This window comes from Asparagus officinalis, chromosome 7 (assembly GCF_001876935.1).
Source record: "Asparagus officinalis chromosome 7, Aspof.V1, whole genome shotgun sequence".
Lineage (NCBI taxonomy): Eukaryota > Viridiplantae > Streptophyta > Magnoliopsida > Asparagales > Asparagaceae > Asparagus > Asparagus officinalis.
This window is the reverse complement of record NC_033800.1, coordinates 41,607,968-41,630,677: the sequence shown is the minus strand read 5'-3', so window position 1 is coordinate 41,630,677 and position 22,710 is coordinate 41,607,968. Positions and strand designations below refer to the sequence as shown.

Genomic DNA, 22,710 nt, shown 5'->3' with positions numbered 1-22,710 from the left:
CGACAAGACCATCGAAGAAGTTGGAGCTTCCGACCATCGATCTGAAGCTTGATGGACCGAGTACCTACCTGAGTTGGTCACGACGGGTGAGATACACCCTTGCAGGGAGGAACCTGGAGGGTTACTTGACCGGAGAGAAGACAGAACCGGATGAGGACTCGGGAGGACGAGATGAGTGGAAGTCCACTCATATGTTGGTGTACATCTGGCTTCTCAACTCGTTGGTCCCGACGATCGCCGCCACAGTAGATGGCATTGAGAAGGTGAAGGACGTCTGGGAAAAGTTGAGGAGGACCTATGATAGAGTGGGGAATAACCTGAGGGTGTTCCAGATTAAAGGAGAGATTGACGCCACAGTCCAGGGAGAGAGGACTGTACAAGAATATGCTACAGAGCTGGAGCGTCTGTGGCTGGATTATGACCATTTTTCTCCCCGGGCAAGCTGCAAGGACCCAGGATGTAAAGAGCGGGAGGCCTTTCTACAGGAGAGGACTATGGTGTTTCTTAAGGGATTGACATCAGAGTTCGCTCAGCGAATTGCATTACTGCTAGCTCAGCCGAAAATTCCCTCGCTTGAGGAGGCTGTCTCAGCTATGATCCAGGAGGAGACTCGCATTAAGCTGCAGGCAGGGACATGTGGACTTCCTGTGGTGAAGTCAGCTTTAGCAGCATCTAACAATAATGGATCCAGGGGAGAGACTCGGCAGTGCTACAACTGCGGTGAAGTGGGTCATCTAAGGCATGCTTGCACCAAGCCACCTAAGGAAGGAGATTCGGGTGGACGTGGACAGTTCGGAGGGCGTGGTCGTGGCCGTGGGGGTCGACGAGGTGGAAGGGGAGCAGGCAACCGGGCGAATCTGATGATAGCAGAAGGAGGAGAAGAAGCTGAGGTGATCTTTACTGAGGAGGATCAGGCGCTCCTGGCGATACTCAGGAGAAAGCAGCAAGTAGCAGGGGATGGAGACAGGAGGAGTGGGACAGAGGAGGCATCCACATCATTCTTCGTCAGAGGCAACACTGCTACCTATGCTCATCCGACCAAAGGTACTGATGACATACATGCTCTTGCTTCCATATCTTCCGACAAATCATCAGAATGGATAGTCGACTCCGGTGCGTCTCGACATGTGACAGGTAATGCTAGTGAGTTCTCATCATATACTCACCTAGCATCGCCTGATAGTATTCAAACAGCTGATGGTACATTTCAGCCTGTGGTTGGTAAGGGTATAGTTGATTGTACTGGTTCAGTAACTTTGTCCAATGTTTTGCATGCTCCTTCCTTTCCAGTCAACCTTTTATCCATTAGTGCTATCATCCTTCAACTAAAATGCATTGTTTCCTTTGATATTCCCAAGGTGATCTTCCAGGAGAAGGGGACAGGGCGGAGACTTGGGACTGGCACATGGCGTAGTGGACTGTGGTATCTGGATCGTGAAGGACTGGATTCAGCATTGGTGTCAATGATAGAGAGAGCAGAAGTAGGATCTGAGATGAGTGCTGAGAGTGTGTTGATGCTTCATCACCAGCGTTTGGGACACTCATCTTTTAATGTTTTAAGTAGGTTGTATCCATCTCTATTTGAGAAAGCAAATAAGCAGCACCTTGTATGTGATGCATGTGAGCTTGGAAAACTTACTAGAAGTTCTTACGTAAGTTCTGGTCATAGGAGTTCTCGTGTATTCGAACTGATACATTCAGATGTTTGGGGACCTTGTTCTACAAGTTCTATGAATGGATACAAGTATTTTGTTACTTTTATTGATTGTTTCTCCCGCGTTACTTGGTTGTACCTGATGAAAAATAAGAGTGAAGTGTTTAGTTGCTTTCAAAATTTTCATAGGTATGCTCAGACTCAATACGGCGCTGTGGTGAAGGTATTAAGATCTGATAATGGGACAGAGTATACTAACAAAACGTTTGGGGAATACTTGTCAGCTCAGGGAATACAACACCAGACTACGTGTCCATACACACCTGCTCAAAATGGAGTAGCGGAAAGAAAGAATAGACATCTTTTAGAGGTTGCTAGAAGTATGATGATCTCTATGAATGTCCCAGAAACATTATGGGGACAAGCAGTGTTGACCGCGGCAGCACTAATCAACAGAATGCCCTCGAGAGTGCTGGATTGGAAGTCTCCGTGTGAGTTGTTGAAGGGAGATAATGGTGGGCTTCTTCCACTCAAGGTGTTTGGCTGTGTGTGCTTTGTGAAAGACAACAGGCCATCAGTCGGGAAGCTTGCCCCTAGAGCGGTGAAATGTATTTTTGTGGGATATTCTGCTACTCAGAAGGGCTATGTTTGCTGGAGCCCGGTGGAGAAAAGGTTGTTTGTGAGTATGGATGTGCACTTTCGAGAACTCGAGCCATATTACACCCGGAAGGTAACTTCATCCGTTGATAACTCGCCTAATACTGGAAGTATGCGGCGAGAGGAGGAGAATGTGGAGAAATCAATGTCTGAGAATGGTGAGAGATCGGAAAAATCAATTTCTGTAACGATTCCTTGGGAAGGAGACTTGGTTGAGGAGGAGCAAGTGAATGAAGACGACGAGGAGATTGAGACAAGAGGTGTTAGGCCAACGGCTCAGGGAGAACTACTTACCTATAGTAGGAAGGGGAAACAAATTGCGGGAACAGTACCAACAGTACCTACAGTGCCACTGGTGCCAAGTCCCTTGCCAACGCCTGCCCCGACTCCAGAGACACCTACACCACCACAAGATTCCTCTCAAGGTGACTCCATTTCTCTTCCTATTCCTCCCACACCAATAACTGTACGGAGGACTACTCGCAGTAATGCGGGAAATCCTCCCGATAGATATGGTTGGGATCTTGCTCAGTTTGTATCATATTCTAACATCCACCCTGCATATGGAGCATTCATTGCATCATTGGACTCTGTTACTATACCTAACAATTGGCAGGTTGCAAAGAAGGACCAGAAATGGAAAGCTGCTATGCACGAAGAGCTAAGGGCCCTTGAGAAGAACCGCACTTGGGAGTTAGTAAAACTACCAAAAGGGAAGAGAGCAGTTGGATGCAAGTGGGTCTTCACTGTGAAGCAGAATCCAGATGGACAGGTTGAGCGCTACAAAGCTCGTCTGGTGGCAAAAGGATATAGTCAGACATACGACATCGATTATGATGAGACTTTTGCACCAGTGGCGAAGATGAGCACTGTTCGAACCTTGATCTCTCTGGCAGTAAATGGTGGATGGAAGCTACACCAATTAGATGTGAAGAATGCATTTCTTCATGGAGATCTGGTGGAAGAGGTATACATGGAAATTCCGCCAGGATTCAACACAGAACAGACAGTGGGCAAGGTCTGCAGATTGAAGAAGTCTCTATATGGCCTGAAACAATCTCCTCGTGCTTGGTTCGACAGATTTAGGCGGGCTATGATAGGTATGGGATACCGGCAGATTAACGCTGATCATACCGTGTTCTTCCGACGAAATGAAGGTTACATCACTGTGCTTGCGGTATATGTGGATGATATGATCATTACAGGGGATGATGAGGAGGAGATTGCCAAACTCAAAGTGAGACTGGGTAAGGAGTTCGAGGTGAAAGATCTTGGCTTGCTTCGATACTTTCTTGGAATAGAGATAGCTCGAGGAGCGGAGGGGATCGTCCTATCCCAGAGAAAGTATGCACTGGATCTTCTTAAAGAGACAGGGATGTTAGGGTGTAAACCTGCAACTACACCGATCGACCAGAAGTTCAAGCTGGGTGCTGAGGCTGGAGAACCAGTTGATCGTGACAGATACCAAAGGCTGGTAGGGAGGTTGATCTATCTGAGTCACACACGTCCCGATATCTCTTTTGCAGTGAGCGTGGTGAGCCGCTACATGCATGATCCAAGGAAGGGTCATATGGACGCTGTGTACCAGATTCTGAGATATCTGAAGAGTGCCCCTGGAAAGGGACTGATATTCAGAAAAAATGGACATGTGAGCATCGAGGGTTATTGCGACTCTGATTGGGCTAGCTGTGCTAATGACAGGAGGTCCACCTCGGGATACTGCATCTTTATAGGAGGCAACTTAGTCTCGTGGAAGAGCAAGAAGCAATCAGTGGTGGCGAGATCAACAGCTGAGGCAGAGTATAGAGCTATGGCCTTAGGAGTTGCTGAGTTGTTATGGTTGAAGAGTATGCTGGTTGAGCTGAAGCTGGATCAAGGAGCTAAGATAAAGTTATAGTGTGACAACAAGTCAGCTATCAGTATCGCCAACAACCCAGTGCAGCATGATAGAACCAAACACATCGAGATCGATAGGTTCTTCATCAAAGAGAAGTTGGATAGTGGACTACTGGAGCTAAGTCATGTTTCAACTAAGGACCAGGCAGCAGATTGTCTGACTAAAGGACTTAGCTCATTAGACATGATTAGAGGATGTGACAAGATGGGCTTAGTGGATATCTTTCGCCCATCTTGAGGAGGAGTGTTGACATTAGTAATATATGTAGGGGGTTATGTGTAAGTTGTGTAGGGCCTATATAAGCCCAAGAGATCTCATAATAGGGTTAGGGTTTTTGTATTATCAATTATCAATTGCTAAAACCTTTATTCAAATAAAAAAGGGAAAAAACAAAAAGGATTTATAATGTATGGTATTGGTCTATAATGCGAGCCCTTCCATGTAATAGGATTTTTTGCAGAATGGACTGGAAAGTGGCGAAACAAGAACTTAACCAAGCTTATGTTACTAGTCTCAGCCTGACATCAGGCTTTTATTAAGTGGTGCGAATTTTGAGTCACATCAACCATAACCTAGGAAGTCTGAGGCATAAAACCTAGTATAGCCTGTCGGCAGGACCTATATTTTTTATTCCTGAGACATTTTTTTAACGCTACACGTTAAAAGCTCATGCAATCGAGGAGCATGTGTTCCCTAAATTTGGTAAGATTGGGAAAAAGAGTTAAGATTAGGAGAGTATACCTTCATTCCACCCCCACCGCGCCCCCAACCACCAACCAAAAAAAAAAAGATCCAAAATCCAAATGAAACGATATTGCCACGTTTATATTTTGAATAAAGGATACTGTGCATTGATATTTATCGCTCTCTCCTCTCCTACACTACTTCTTTTCACATGTTTCGCATGATATACCTTGCCAATTAATTGTCCTACGTGCCCATTGTCATGAACCCATGTGCCATTACCCACCGTGCTGCATTTTCTTCCATTATTCTTCGTCTTACAAAGCAAATTATTTTTTCAAATTACTCAATTGATTTTATTCTAGTTGGATGTAGATGAACTACAATGTACAACCAAACAACACATTAGACCTTTGGGCAACTCAAACACATGTTGTACCAAAAATCAATTGCCCTTACTAAAATTTTTGGGTGTTTTCACCTATACACCCATCAAACTTATGGTTTTCTACGATTGCCCCTCAAATATTCATATTTGTCAATTTACCCTCAAATCACACCTCCAATCCATCAGTTTGGTCCTCAATTTAACTTTTGCTTCTAACAAAATTAGGGTAAAATTCCTATTCTACCCTCATTTTCTATCTCCCTAAACCCAAAACTTCAGAGAGCTCCGGTGCTNCCCCCCTTTTATTTTTCTTATATGGGAGTGAGACTGACTAGTGGGTTGATTAATGATGTACAGGTAATTTAGTGATATTTTGCAAAAAAAGATGGGGGTATAAATCAAGCTTATTCTCTAACAGAAATTATAGGTAATCCAAAGATTTAACTGTAAATTAGTCAGTAAATTGGTAAATATGAAGATTTGGAGGGTAAATTAAAATATTATAGATTTGAGGGCGTATACAGATTAAAAACAAATTTTATTACACCACAATCACTCTCAAAAGCTTTTCTTGATGAACTACTAGGTGAGAAAGGGAAGAGAGTTCCAAATTACCATTGTAGCATGAACAAGAAGCAAGGACTATTGCACTTTTCCATCCTTCTCCTTTAGCATTCCGGTCAAAATCACATTGCCATTATTTTTTTGACTATTATTTATGGATTTAATGAAATAATTTCTCTACCTATTGACCATAGATGTATTTAATCTTATAAGAAATCTTATGATGTTCCCTGTTTATCTAGTTGATTTATAGTTGTTGCTTGTTTGACAGAAACCAATTTTGTGCATTTCCTACCCGTCAATTGGTGTTCCTGGTTTAGAAGCAAGATTACCTAGGAAATTAGTGTAAAGTGAAACGGCAGATTGCACGTTTGATTGATAGTCTTGTTATTTGAATTTTGTTAATCTTTAATAGAGCAGTCTTTATAGACAACATGACTTCGATAGGATTCATAGGAAAAGGTGCACTTATTGATGATGTTTGTCTCTGATAGCTGCCGATTGAAATGAATAATGTCCTCTCGAATTTAATATGCACTTAACATTACATGTTTTCTGCTCATTCTACTCATTTCTGTATTTACTATCAGGAGTCTATTATTCCCAACCCTCAAGCATTGGAATCTACCGGCCCTATTCCCTACAATAACATGAGGAACTCTCCAGTAACACCGATAAATTCAAACTCTGGTTCAGCTCATTCAGACCTGTCTGGTTCTGCAGTTCATTCAGAAGAAATAAACTCTGGAGAGGCGCAAGCTATTTACTCTGGTAAGAAAAGTCTACAGTGTAGGTGCCTATGGAATTAATTGTAGTTTGTTTTTATTTCCAACTGGTATCCTGATGCACACAATGCGTCCGTGACAGAAAACGTGGAAGAGTGTCGTAGTCGAGTTCTCAATGGACTGAGTTGTTTGTTAGATTTTTTTTTTGGGTTTTTTTTCAAGTGCAAGGGAATTTCCTTTGTTTTTTATAGTGTGATAGCATTTTTGGCATTCTAAATTTGTGGCTCATACAAATCAAAAGGGAAGCTTCTCTTAATATGTTGTATAGATATATGCACCAGAATGTATCATGCTTATGTAGCTTGTACTACTACAGCCATCCATTCCCAGCGACATCTCTATGTTCCAAATTTCACTTTAAAACTTGACTTTCTTATTGTAAAATGTTCTATAGTTTTCGTAATAGTCGACTTTTACTACTTATGTTGTTGAACTTGCGATAGTCTTGCCATCCACAGGACAGAAGGACTTAAAACTTTCTTGACATGTGTCACATGTGGCATGCTTAGTAATTAGTATTATGTACCCAAACTCTTATCTCAGCTTTTTTCTGTGATCATCATGTAACAGGTTCAGGTTTATACCCAGTCAATGAACATGTTCAAACTCAGAATAATAACTTTGACTGGGGTGATCTTGAAGAGCCGTATATTGGCGTAGGTTCACATACGGAAGGTAACTGTTCGGCAAACTGTTTTCCAATTGGTGTCTGAAACGAGAAATCTTTTCGCCTTTATCTCATGCTAAAAGTTATAATTCATCCTCAGGTCAGCATCTGCAATATGAGCTGTTAAATTCCCCAAATAATGTAAGTAGTTGTCTGATTGCTGAGGTAGATTCATTCCTGCGGATTATCTTGGTTGTATTTCATGGTAATAATGAATTATTAGCAAATTAGTTATTATGATTATGTGGCCTATTATGTGAATCCTTGTCACCCAGTATAATGCTTCACTTGCTTTATGACATAGGTCATGGTTTGTCATGGAGCCCTCTCTTCAATTTTCCAGCTAACCAACCTAGTTTGCCCTTTATTTTCTCACCTGAATGGTAGGTCATTCTGCTATTTCATTCTCCTTTTGATTGCTGTAACCAGCAAACCACCTCCAAGTCGCCACCTCCACCCCATCCCCATTTCCTGTATCTTGTATTTCTTTAAATATCATAACTCTCCATTGGTTTCCTATATATCAGAAATTCAAATGTTTATTTCATCCAGTGCCATTTGTTTGATCAGTTACTGTTTGTTACATTAGTTGCAACAATGTCTGAATGACCTCGTCTATACAATGTTTGATCTCTTTCTACCATTAATAATATTTCTTGTCTTATTTTATTTGCAATGTTCTAAACTTGTAAACCAGTTATTTCCTACACTTTCATATTTTGAATTTACAGATTTATCTAACTTTCTCTTGAGAAAAGATCTATCAAGTAGTGTACAAATTCTACAATTGCATATCTGCAATTCTTGTCTTGGGATGGAATATATTTGTTAACCTAACATATAATGACTTGCAATTCTAGTTCAATACTTCTCTCTACTGGTGATTAAGAATTGAGGTTGCATTTTGGCTTTTGATACAGGGTAGTTTCCTTTCATCACAAGGGGTAACTTCTTCTGAGCATTCAAGTGAAGTAATTAACAATAGCGGATTCGATGGTGTTAAACAAGGAAACAACAGAAATTTTCAGACAGTGGTAGAGCACAATAGCCAGTCTCCTTTCTTCGACTATTTCAATCCTCCTCCTCCTCAAGTGATAGACTTAAAGTCAACTCTTGATGGTAGTAGTGAAATGCCAAGGCTTATTGCTGATGAGATCTTAACTAGTCAAGATAGTTTTGGAAGGTGGAATTATGTGAATAATGAATCACTTCAGTCATTGGATAGTGTGCAGTTTGATGCCTCTATTGCAGGTGGTGATAAATCAGATGCATTTCAGCCAATGGATCAGTTCTGTATGCAAGTGCCAATTTTCAATATTGTGGACGTTTCACCTCAGTGGGCTTATTCCAGTGCCGAAACCAAGGTTTTTCCCCTTCACCTGATCAAAGTTACTCATTTGCTGGACTGCATCATCTTGCATTATTACATCAATGTCTTTTTGTTTGTCATTATAAGCCAAATCTTTGAAATTCGATCTTGAACCTATCAAAATCATCCTACCTGAAAAGAGATTCTAAAATATATGGAGCTAGATTTTACACCATCTACAAATGTGATCAAATGACTGTTTTATTATAATGATCCAGCCTCTATAAAATCGTTGTGTTCATAAACATCATTTAGCCTTCTAAGACGCCCTAGTTAGTCCCAGGGGCGGAGGTACCTTAAGGAAGGTGGAGAGTGGTGTCTAAGTGACACCGTCCTCTAGCAAAAGTTCCTTGGGTACATAATAGCTTTTGATTCATTAGTGAACCCATTATCAAATTAAATAATGGATAGTGACCCATTTATAATTTAGATAGCCCAAACCCAAACCGTAAATGGGCCAAGCCTTTGGTGGTCCAAAGACTCCAAACCCTTAATTCCGTTAAATGTTAGCAAGTTAGTAATTTACATTGAAAAGGAAAAGGATGTATTTAGTCGTATTTTGAATGAGTCAATAATGCAACAATTTCAAAACATGGTTAGTCCACTAATGTTAGTATTGGTTTCACTATATATATAATAGACGCTATAACTAATTTTTCTCATATTCAAAATATATCAGGAACTAATTTTTCTCATATTAAAGTTCCTGATATATTTTGAATATGAGAAATTAGTTATAGCGTCTATTATATATATAGTGAAACCAATACTATGAATTCTTGGCTCCGCCACTGGTTAGTCCACCACCTAAACTTATTATAAGTACTCATTGGAAACCAGAAACTTTTTTTTGTAAAGTTTATTGAATCTCAAGATTATTTTCTCATACTAAGAACTAAGAAGCCCTAGTTCCATTTTACTAATTCAACCAACCTCTCATTTTTTTGTATCAGCACAGTAGGCTTCTTTGGTATGGTCCATCCATGAATCTAAAACTAGTATACAATTTCTGACATTAGTTAATGAGCCTTTGAGTGTTGCATAATAAGCTATGCAATATAGTTGACATGACAGTTTGATGAATGATGTTGGGCATCATGACTACAGCTTAGATGAGCGACAACAAAGCAAATGAACATGATGTGAAAATCGGTTAACAGAAAGCGATTGTCAACAAATGAATCAGTTATTTATTTATAATACTTTATAATCTCATTTGTCGTTTGATGAAATCAATGAATCTCTTTAAGCCACTTGTGGTGCCAATGGAATCTGGTGGCTGCTTTGTAATTTGAGTCACTATATAGCCTACTTTGCTATGTTAGCAAGTAGCTATATCCTATATTATCATGTGGTTGTATGTTTACATTCCTTCCGCATAAATTCTTTCCTCTAAAATCTTAACACGGATACAAGAAGAGCAGAAAACAGGTAACCATTGACTGTAAGTTGTGCCCTTGCTTCACCTAGCATTGCTTAAGATATATATCAGAAGTGTACAACCACTTGTTACCGATACTGGATTAGGTTAGCAGAAAATTCACAGGCAAACTATAATACTTCTTTATGTTATGTACATCTCAAGTATAACTAACATTTGGAGCAATACTACAGGTTTTGGTGGTTGGACATTTTAACGAACCATACAAACATTTAAGCGGATCCAAGGTATTTTGTGTCTTCGGTGAAACATCTATTGCTGCAGAAATGGTTCAAAATGGTGTTTACCGTTGTACAACCTCCTCAGCCGTTCCTGGCTTAGTGAAATTCTTTTTGACTTTGGATGGTCGCACGCCTATTAGCCAGATCCTTGGTTTTGAGCATCGCCCTCTTCCAAGTCTTCAATCGAGTGGTGTGTTGAATTCCATGGAAAAAGACAGTGACAAATCAAACAAGTCATTAAGTCAGGTGCAAATAAGGCTTTGTCATCTGCTTTTCTCAACATCCAACAACATTTCTATTTTATCCAACAAGATTCAACCGAAGTCCTTGAAGGAAGCAAAAAAATATGACTTGCTCTCCTCTCCTTTACTGGAAAACGATTGGTTGAGCCTGCTAAAATTAAGAGAAGATAATGAAATTTCAGATGATCAGGATTTGTTTGAGCTATTTCTGAAAAACAAGTTACACGAATGGTTATTGCTTAAACTAGCTGAAGGATGCAAGATAACTCCTCTTGACAGTCAGGGTCAAGGAGCCATTCATCTGTGTGCCATTTTGGATTATGCATGGGCTGTTCGTTTATTCTCATTGTCAGGATTTTCCTTAGATTTTCGAGATGCTTCTGGCTGGACAGCCCTACACTGGGCTGCCTCTTATGGGAGGTAGTCTTTTCTCTCACTGCACTTTTTTGCTTTCTTTAGGAGTTAATAATGTAGTGGATTGTTTATCAATCAAATCCTGAACTGACTTTTAAATTGCATTCTCTCTTGAGTTTGTCTTCTTTTAGTGCTTATTACACAACATGTATCTGTAGAGACTTGGCAGCAGAAGATCTCTATTCATATCCTAGATAAAAAAAGAAGACACTTATGCAGTATTTAATAGCTTCTGTTGGCCTGTGTGAGTATTGATACCTTAGAGATGTATAGTAGGAATATCAATAGGCAGAACTCTGTGAGTTAAAAACCACCGTCTTGATAAACATTACTTTGTGTAGCTTAATCGCATAAATTGGTTTCAGGGACTTGAATTACATGACTAACAAGGCAGATTTCACATCTTCCAACAATCACCCATTGAGGTGTAATACAAATGCTAATTTCTCGTTCTTATATTTATTCGTTTCTCTTTATCTCGTGTGGGCACGTCTATGTGGGTACTCACATGTGCCATGTATTCTTATGGTCACCTGCATGTATGTGTGCATGTGATATGTCAGTAATTACATATAATGGAATAATATATGACAGCTTCTCCAATGTCGTTACCATCTTTTGATCAGTTGAAACATGATATACATCTTTCTAAGGCCTCAACCAAGAGTGTGCAAGCCTTGAATATGCATTGACAACAACTTTCTTGAGTTCTTGTTTGTTCGAATTTAGTTGTAGCTAAAGATCACGATAAATATTATCTTGTAGAATATGTTAGCTTAAATGTTCCAAATTTCTGATTGGAAGTTGCATGGCAGGAAAAAAAATTTACTTTTTTACTTTTTTTAGAGTAAAATGAAGTGTTTTCCTGGTATCTGTTCCGTCCCGGAGAAAGTGAGTAGTCATGAAGTTACTTAGAAGCAAAAGTTAAAGAAAAGATAAACAATAAATTTCAATCAAACCATATGAATATACAAAACTGGAATGGGCAATACATAGATACAGTTTTGTTGGTGAACCTCAAAGCTTAAACCCCGAAGCTATATCTACAATAAAACTGAAACAATCACTACCATTAATTTGGGGGATCATATATGGGATCGAGCTATGGGTCTCATAAATTTGCAGTGGTTAGTACTGCATTGCCCAGAGAGACAGGTTCAGACTCTGTAGTATTGTGAATAAGAAGGGAAGTATAGATAGAGCTATCATGTAGGAAAGTAATGTCACGTTATGTTTCTCTCTCATATTGCTTTTATATATGTTCTGTTCTAACATTAAATCTGTGTATTTCAGGGAGAAAACGGTTGCTGCTCTTTTAACTGCTGGGGCAAATGCAAGCTTGGTTACAGATCCCACTCCAGCAAATCCTGGAGGATGCACTGCTGCTGATTTAGCATCAAAAGAGGGCTATGAAGGCTTGGCTGCATATCTTGCAGAGAAGGCATTAACAGCACATGTTCTGGCTATGTCACGATCAGGGAACATAACTGCATCTCCGCCACCAACTTCGCACAATGTACTTAACTCTGATTATTCTGAAAACCTTAGTGAACAGGAGTTATGCTTGAAAGAATCATTAGCAGCATATCGCAATGCTGCTGATGCAGCAGATCGTATACAAGCAGCATTCAGGGAACGTTCTCTAAAGCAGCAAACAAAAGCAGTCCAGCTGGCAAACCCTGTTTTGGATGCTGCCCAGATAGTTGCTGCTCTTAAGATTCAGCATGCATTTCGGAATTATAGCAGGCGAAGGTTGATGAAAGCTGCTGCACATATACAAAGCTATTTCCGCACTTGGCAAGCGCGCAAGAATTTCCTCAACATGCGTAGGCAAGCAATCAAAATCCAAGTAAGCCTTTGAAACAAACTATCTTCCTTGTTTGGTGGTTAACACATAACTATATATTTATGTTAATGAAGCTCTGTGATTCCAAATTATCCTTTGATATTAGCAAGAAAGAAAGGCAAAAAGAAAGAAAGAAAGAAAGAAAACACGAACTCATGGATAGCCGATTTGAGTGCCAAAAAAAATGCCTGCCTAGCCATACATAGAGTTCACATATAACTGAGGATTAAAGATGATAACCATTAGATCATGTCCTAGCTAAAGGTGGAGATCACCATGGGTCGCCAACTCACCATCTGTGTTACCTGAGTACTTCTAGTCTGAAGTCGTGCCTGTATCCGACATGTACTCGTACCCATACCCAAACTCATTGGACACTCCTTGCATATATGCATACATTTATTCGGATATGTATTCAATTTTACAAGACAAGTTTTAAGTTAAAACATCTGTCAATACATTTTTTGGACATATATCATACACTTCACATCTATTTCTTGAAACTCGGTGGACATAGGTTATATTCCGAATTATGCTTTTGAAGGGTCGTCTAGATATTTATTTCAAAAACTAGTGATTTTCCAAATTATAGTTTGCGTAATAAAAGAAACATTAAAATGTTAGAAAATTTAATCCTCATCCATTGTCATGCCCCGATTCCAAAATGTAGGCATTTGGAACGTGACTCGGCCAACAATGCAACCACTCGGTCACATTCACGTCACTAGGTCATCCTGTATACAAACATATCATCAAAACTACACTACAGAACATGTAACTAAGATAACAAAGAAATATATAGGAAAAAAAATTCTCTGAAAAGACAGTTCAAGTACAAGTCCACAACTATCCAGAATGAAAACGAGTAACAAAAAAATCGTAGTTTTGAAAAGCTACATGTGGCTCAAAGGAAAGTCTGAATCAAATAAATACCTACACCAACTAAAATGAGAATGGATAGGATAGAGTGTGATCACTGCCGCTAGGCCTGGTCCTCAAAATACTCGATCTTGCAAAGAAAGAGCAGTCTCCAAGTCTAGGATACGCAAACCTTAGGGAGTCAGAAAACTCCCAATAAGCATGTAAAATAAAAAATTTGTGTGCATGTAAGTGTATGTGACAGATATTAAAAAAAGATGAAACCTAAATTCAAGGTGATAAAAGAAATGCCAATTGTAGATGTCAAGATAAAGTCTATCACAATGCACACAAGCAAATTATTATTATCTTAGATATTATTTGAATTAGAGGAGAATATTTCATGTATATAAATCGGGTTCCCGTAAGCCGTACTGGGAACACGGCTTCAAGTCAAGTATTAGCCCTTAGCCCTTATATATAACTCAGGATATCAAGAATGCGCATAAACTCGCTTATATACACTGCCTCATGTTGAGCTCCTTCTGAGTGAAGATATACTTTAAACTTTTATGATCTGTGTACGCCTCCACTCTCTGCCCTAAAAGATAGTGTCGTCATAGCTTCAATGCAAACTAACGCCACCAACTCCAAATCATGAACCGGGTAGTTCTCATGCGCCTTCAGATGTCTAGGCGTATAAGCTACTACCTTTCCCTGGTGCATCAGAACACAACCTAAACCTAAACCGGAAGCATCTATGTGCACTACAAATCCTCCTGATTCATCCAGAATTGATCCGAAATTGTCAAAATTGGTGTTGTCGTCAACTTCTTCAACTCCTCAAATGCTGTTTGACACTCCTGAGTCCACACAAACTTAACCTCCTTTCGAGTCAACCTAGTAAGTGGTCCTGCAATCTTAACGAAATTCTTTATGAATTTCCTATAGTATCCAGCCATCCCTAAATAACTTCGCACTTCTGTCACAGATGTAGGCGGATACAACCTCAACACCGCATCAACCTTCTTTAGGTCAACCTTCTTTAGGTCCACAGAGATGCATGTTCCTGAAATCACATGCTCCAGGAAGGACACTTGCTCCAGTCAGAGCTCATACTTATTCAATTTCCCATAGAGCTTCTCGTTCCGCGGGATTTTTAACACCGTCTGTAGATGCTCTGCATGATCTTTCTTGGTCTTAGAGTATATAAGAATGTCATCGATGAACACCACCACAAACTGGTCAAGATACTAGGAAAACACATTTGCTCATCAAACTTATAAATGTAGATGGAGCATTTGTCACTCCGAACGACGTCACCAAGAGCTCATAGTGCCCGTACTGTGTGCGGAATGCAATCTTGGGTATCTCTTCATTCCTCACCTTCAACTGATGATAACCTGACCTGAGGTCCAGCTCAAAAAACACCCTAGTTTCTCCGAGTTGATAGAAAAGATCATCAATCCTAGGAACCGGGTACCTATTTTTTGTGGTAACCCGATTCAACTCCCTATAGTCAATACACATCCTTCAGCTACCGTCTGCCTTTGGCACTTACACCACCGGTGCTCCCCAAGGTGAAGTGCTAAGCATGATAAATTTTTTATCGAGATACTCCTGGACCTGCTTTCGCAACTCCTCTAAATCTACTATCGGCATCCGATAAGGTGGTTCTGAGATTGGTGCAACTCCTGAAATTAGATCGATGACAAACTCTATATCTCTATCTGGTCTGGCAACTCATCAGGGAAAACATGAAGGAACTCCTCGATAATTTTTGGTATGGACTTGTCCTCTACCTCTATCTAAGTTATTACTCCATCCATGCCTGCTCGATACTCTGGCTGCTCCATCACTTTGCCACTGCTCATAAATTTAGACTACTATTAGGCATCTCTTACTCTTTCTACTAGACATTAACACCCCACTACCTGTATAGATATTTCAGACCATATCTAAACTATCGCATAGTATGGTGTGTCGTGCAATGAACTGAGCGGATATAAAACAGTGTGATGCCCTAGAATCAAGTAGGATAATGCAGGGACTGAATAAATCAAAATGGTACATGTGATCACATCACCAGATGCGTCTGTCTGCTCAGCGGTAAGTGTCAGAACCTGACATTATCTTTGCTGTTGTTGAACCTACTGACTGTACTGCCCTGGGCGTTTCTACTGATACTGCGGTTTGTATGAGTGTTGAAACTGTGGACCTTTCCACTGTCTCTGGCCTTAAAATTATTGCCCTCTCTAATGTCCTCGGAACATCTGCTGCTGAGTAGGAAGTGATGGTCCCCTTTGTTGTCCACCCTGTCTAGCTTGGCTTGCTAGTACTATCGCTCCCCCTAACGCTCCTCTTGAAACTCGTCTACTAGGGCAAGTGGTAAGCTGATGATTCGTCGCTCTACATGTTAGGCATAACCCATTAGCTTTCATACAGTCCATCAAGTGCCCAGGTTTATTGTAAAAATAACAAATCATGTTAGTTGCCTATGGAGCTAACCTTGGAGTCGCTATCTGCTGGCGCTTGGCTGGTGCTCCTCCCATTTGAGGCTTCTACTTATTATCCCTTGATGTATGTCCTACAGAGCGCTTGTTTACCTTTCTCTTCACCAAGTTCATGATCTCAATCAATTATTCTGCTTTTCAAGCTACCTCTCAGACATCAGTATAAGTCTCAATCCCCTTCTGACTGTAAATTTGCATCTGGATCTCAAAATTTAGATCCTGCATGAACATGTTCCTTATCCACGTCATTGGACACCATGCCCAGGACAAACCTGCTGAGCTTGATAAATTTTGATGCATACTTATATACAATACTAGTTCTCTGTCTCAACGTAACAAACTGTCTCTGCATCTCAAGACGAGCTGTCTTAGGGGAAAATATCTCTAGGAAGCTTTCCCGGAATGTCTCCTATGAAATTGGCTTATGAAGCTTCTCCTCTGCGTCCCACCAGGTCCTGGCTATATTTACGAGCTGCAACTGTACAACATCAACTCTATCTTCATCCGGTATTTTTACTGCCCCTAATAGTCGGTCCATGATCTGCAACCACATCAAGGCCTCATATCCACCTTCAATCCCAACGAAGTGTTGTGTGTTGAGCTTTTGAAAATCAGACACATTGCCTAGCCTTGCAGCCTGCTGTTGCCCATCTCTTTGACGATTATGAGCTACCAACTTCCTAATCGCTTCTGCAAGATTAGCCTAATCGACCTGCTGTCCCTCAGGGCCAATTAGAGTAGGGGGGCGATGTTTTGGGGCCACAGTAATCGCCTGAAATGAGATTGGTCAAAATTAGGACTTGAGAATCAAGGTGTTAGGAATCAAATGACGTATTTCTGAGGAGGAAAGAACACATTCTATACATGTTCTGGTTTTGGCCTGATCTTAGTTTTTACTTGCATACAGGATGAGGCAACAATTATCTAACCTGGCTTTGATACTAAGTAAAAATCTTGTCACGCACCGGTTCCAAAATGTAGGCATTTGGAACATGACTCGGCCGGCAATGCAACCACTCGGTCACATTCACACCTTTAGGTCACCCTGTATACAGATATACTACCAAAACTACACTACAAAGCATGTAACTAAGGTAACAAAGAAATATATAGGAAAAAATATCTTTAGATGTATACAGATATACCATCAAAACTACACTACAGAGCATGTAACTAAGATAACAAAGAAATATATAGGAAAAAAATATCTCTGGAAAGACAGAGTTTTAAGTACAAGTCCACAACTATCCAGAATGAAAAGGAATAACAAAAAAATCATAGTTTTGAAAAGCCACATGTGGCTCAAAGGAAAGTCTGGATCAAATAACTACCTACACCAACTGAAACTGAGAATGGATAGGATAGAATGTGATCACTGTCAGTGTCAATGGGCCTGATCCTCAAAATACTCGATCTTGCAAAGAAAGAGCAGTCTCTGAGTCTGGGGTACACAAACCTTAGGAGAATCAGAAAACTCCTAATAAGCATGTAAAATGAAGAAATGGTGTGCATGCAAGTGTATGTGGCAGATATAAAAAAATGAAACCTAAATTCAAGGTGATAAAAGAAACGGCAATTGTAGATGTCAAGATAAAGTCTATCACAATGCACACAAGTAAATTATTATTATCTTAGATGTTATTTGAATTAGAGGAGAATATTTTATGTATACAAATCAGGTTCCCATAAACCGTACTGGAAACACGGCTTTAAGTCAAGTATTGGTCCTTGGCTCTTATATATAATTTAGAATATCAAGAATGTGCATAAGCCCGTTTCTATACACTTTATATTCTCCACCCAATTTCCCTTTATTAAACCTCATATTTATCTATTTATTTTCAATGGTTGTGCATGAAATATTGTTCGCTAACCACAAAGTTACCGTGGAACGGTTTCCGCAAAACTATTAAAAATAACTGTGATCGGAACATGTCCAATCAAGATGGATGCATCATCTAGTTGATGCTATTATATAATAGTAATAATTAAGAGAAACTTCTCACACCGAGATATCGATGTTGAGGGTATAGTCATGATAGCGCACTTATGAATCATAATTTGACGAAAGTTGTCTTTATGCACAATCGACCCTATTAAATGTCATTAGGTGATCAAACAATGGCATTGGGTATTCAAACACATTGTCAAATGACATATCTTCACTTATCAAAAAAGAAAAAAATAAATAACGTAATTATTTAGTGTAAAAAAAAGGTCAACGGGTTTGGTTTGATAGCTTAAAGATCCACAAATCTAATTTCTTTTTTTTTTGTTGAGTAAAAAGTCAAACGAGTCTGTAATTTGAGTTATACACCCAAACATATTGGGTATTTATGTGTTTTAGACCCAAGCTGATCGGGTTGATAGTAGGTCTGAATTGGGTAAGGTTCCCAAGCGGGTCTCGTTGATGGTGACCCCAACCGGGTCGGGTTTTGAGTTCAAAAACATACCCAAATGCACCGTTTAAAAAATCTTCGCCTAATCCGCTTAGACGTACGCCTAGGCCTAGGCGGTACCTAGGCCGCCTAACTAGCGCCTAACGTCAAGACGGTATTTAGGCTATCCACCTAGATTTTACGAGTGTTTAGAGGAGCATTATCTGCTTACATGGATTGCACCCTATAGGCCTTGATTGTGATTTTATGTGTTGTAGCCTACACGTCCTCCAAACTCTATTAACCTCCAAATATGAACATCTTCACTACCTCCTCCGACCTTTAGCAAAATCTCATCAACCATCACTTAAATAAAGAAAGAAATCCGCCTAGATAACAGTCTGGCATCTAAGCTTTCTATAACATTGACATTCACTATCAATTATTATAATTAAAAATAAAAAATAAAACATCTTAGACTCTAGCCTTGTTAATTATTATTTTGGCTATTTAGTATCTAAGTATGCATGATTTATTGTGGAACTAAGATTGCTATCTTTTTTTAAAATTTATATAAATTTAATACATATTTTTATTAATTATTATAATTAAATAATTTAAAAATAGTCAATCGCCTAGGCCCCGTCTAGGCGTACGCCCAGGCGTCTAGGTGCTAGGCGCTCGTTCAAACGCCTACTCTGTCTAGCGTCTTCTGTAACATTGTCGAAATCTCCCGATCTCTGTAACTACTAACAAGGTAAATAGTACTTCTTAAATATCTATTTAAGTTAGTTAACAACAGTAACTTAAACTTAAGAAGTGTAAGTTAACAGTAAACTTAAGTTTAAGTTAATATTAAGTTTTTTATTGATAGTAAACTTAAGTTTAAGTAAACAGTAAACATAAGTTAACAATATTTTAGTTAACATTAAAGTTAAGTTTAAGTTTATTGTTAACTTAAACTTAACAGTAACTTATAAGTTAATAGTAATTTGAGTTGAGAATTAGTTTTTTATTGTTGAGATGAACTTATAATTTGAGTTGAGAAGTATAAACATATAAAGGGCTATTGCAATTGGTAAACCAAGCAATTTAGTTAACAGTATTGGTATTTTAGTATTTATGCATCTTTGATTGAGTATATATATATATATATATTTATCTTCAAGTATCACAATTAAAAAAAAAACGCCCAGAAACCGTTTAAGCGCCCGCCTAGACGACTAAGCGCTGGGCGTCAAGTCCGACGCTTAGAAACGCCCAGCGTTTAATGTAACATTACCCAAATAAAATTTTGTGTAAAATCAAAGGCCTTGGGGTTCGAATCAGAGACTAAGGACATAGCATATAAACCAACTAACCACCATGCCAAAGACTTTTCATGTCAAATCCATATCCGAAACTTTAATTACAGTATTAGTTATAATCCTAAAGAAAAAAAGATAAGTAATGCATGAAGGATTTAGAAAACTCAAATTTTCTGTTGTACATAAATAATACTAAGAACGATATTATTAAAAATAATTTTATTTTTAAAAAAGGAAATTTACACATAAATAGAAGATATGGTTTAGTTAGAAAAATCCTTGGTTGTTCTTTTATTTGTTTATTAGCTAAATTTACTCATTATAGGAATTAAGGGTTAAAGGAAAATTGAATTTCTTGTTGGAGCAGACAAAATACCTAATAGGCATAAAAATAATGATCATGGGATTGAACTCGTGACTAAGGAGTTAGCAAAGAAGTCTCCTAACCACTAGGCCAACCACATGTCTATGAAAATAAGCCACTGTACCAAAATGTATAACATGTAATTTCTGATTACTAGGCTAACACAAATTATTTAGAGCAAGTGCACCAAACTTCCACCGCCGCTCTCAAGGCCTACGTGGCGGTGGGAGCTCGTGAACCCCCCCTCCAACAAACTCCCAGCAAGCTCCCAAGGGGCTCCCTGGGCTGATGTGGCCAGTGGGGCCCACCAGAGCTCTTGGGAGCTCCCAAGCATTAAATTTTTTTTTTTACAAACCCCCCCCTACTTTTAAACCCAAAACCCAAGTTGAAAATAGTTGTTAAATGGAAGAATGTTTTTTTGATATTGTTACAAAACTAAAATAGAAGAGGGTTTTTTTTGATATTGTGAAGCTCCTAACTAGGAGTTTGTTGAAGATCAACATTAGTTAGTAGGGTGATGTGGCATTGGAAATGGTGGGTCATGTCTTGACTCTTGAGAGCTCTTGGGAGCTTGCTGATTAGGACTCCCAACTGGGAGCTTGCTGCACTTGCTCTTAGAAGTAGTAGTTTTATTAATAGGTTAAAAAAATGAATCCGAAAATACATAGTTATACAAAACTTAACCGGAAATAGATGATAACTACAATTTTCGAATTATAAGAAAAATATAAAAGAAGAGTTATGTCCTGGTTAGAAAAATATCCTTATCTAGAAGAAAAATGCTTGCATAAAGTGTAAAGATTTTTTCTACAGCATTGTAATTAATAAAATATGATAAAATCCAACTACAATTTATTCCTCATGATTTTTAGGAAGAAATACTAGTATTTAGATAAGATGATCATGAACATAAAAGAGTTGAATGATAAGAAATGCTTGCCAAAATAATAATTGAACTTTGAAGTTTAAAATCTCTATCTGTCCCTTCTCCTTGAGCACCCCCGATCCTCCTCTAATTTTTTTTTTCTCCGTTCTCTCTTTTTCTTTCCGCTTGGATTTTTTTTTGAGAGCTACTATGAAGGAAAGGTAGAGGAGATGGATAAGATTTTAAAGAGATAAGGTTATTAGATAGTTAGAGATTTTCTAGGGTGGGGGTTGGTCACTTGGAGATTTGATTTTTGATTCCTCTACGTGAAAAAAATTTACAGTATAGGAGGAAGTGGTGAGGTGATTGAGGAAAATTTGAAGTTGGGGTTTTAGGCTAATGGGCTAGCTAGATTAAAGTTTGACAACTAATGGGCCTTTATATAATTAAATCAATCCAAAACTTGATGGGCCCTTACATAGCAAAAATTATCAGTTCCTAAAGCATTCCCTCAAAACTAGCTATTACATCCTTGTTCTTGTATAAATTATTAATTTCAATATATAATATATGTGTATAAATATGTTTGTAACTGTGTCCCCGTACCCTGCCTTTTTACAAATTTGCCATGTCCCGTGCCCATACCCATACAAGAACCCATACCCGTACCAATACCCATGCAACATAGGTCGCTATGAATGTCAGTTTGATACTTTGTCCAAATTAGCCACTTTTCCTATATGCTTTTACCTATTTGAATTATTATTTGGAGTTTATGCTTCACCATAGAGCTATTGAGAAAATTAATTCATGTATCCAATAAAATATTTTTTAAAGATTAAATTATCCAATACCTATTTTTAATTATTATTTGGAATTTATGCTTCACCATAGAGCTGTTGAGAAAATTAATTCATGTATCCAATAAAATATTTTTTAAAGATTAAATTATCCAAAAATTATGTTTTAAGATGAATTACTTGCATATTTTGTTTAGATCATTGTTGTGCTGTAGCTCAGACACTTCTAGTTGTACATACCCTGTATATTTTATGGTTGTTTAGACCATAATGCGCTATTCAGATTGCCGATTTGGATGAGCTACCATGCATTGCAAATAAGCCCAATAACCTATATGTTGATTATACATCATTATTCTTTATGTTCTTTTTTGCATGGTGATTGAATTAATATTTGCATCAAGACTTTATCTATAAGTTGGCAAAAAAGACATGCTTGATGTAACTGCAACGTAAAGACTCACATAAATAGATAAGTTCTTTGCAAGTGACCATTTTTTCGAGTGTTCCATTCGTTGCTTAATAACTATGATCTATTTCTAGGCTGTATTCCGAGGCCACCAAGTGAGGAGACAGTATAGCAAAATTATCTGGTCAGTTGGAGTGCTTGAGAAAGCGGTTCTTCGATGGCGCTTGAAGAGGAAAGGTTTGCGTGGTATCCAGACTGAAAGTCCACAGGCAATGAAAGTGGATAAGGAACAAGAAGAGGATGTCGCAGAGGAGGATTTCTTCCGAGCTGGTCGAGAACAAGCTGAGGAGAGAGTCAAAAGTTCTGTTGTAAAAGTGCAATCAATGT

The 22,710-nt window shown here is 38.8% G+C and overlaps 1 protein-coding gene across 1 annotated transcript in view; it reads left to right on the top strand.

Moving 5' to 3' along the window:
• Positions 1 to 22,710, top strand: part of LOC109847033 (calmodulin-binding transcription activator 6-like) — a 59,903-nt gene that overhangs the window by 31,158 nt on the left and 6,035 nt on the right. The window contains exons 6-12 of the mRNA XM_020416277.1: positions 6,435 to 6,615; positions 7,200 to 7,304; positions 7,397 to 7,437; positions 8,217 to 8,660; positions 10,280 to 10,989; positions 12,277 to 12,832; positions 22,458 to 22,708. Of these exons, the coding sequence (XP_020271866.1) occupies positions 6,435 to 6,615; positions 7,200 to 7,304; positions 7,397 to 7,437; positions 8,217 to 8,660; positions 10,280 to 10,989; positions 12,277 to 12,832; positions 22,458 to 22,708 (2,288 nt within the window). The remainder of the gene's footprint in view (positions 1 to 6,434; positions 6,616 to 7,199; positions 7,305 to 7,396; positions 7,438 to 8,216; positions 8,661 to 10,279; positions 10,990 to 12,276; positions 12,833 to 22,457; positions 22,709 to 22,710) is intronic.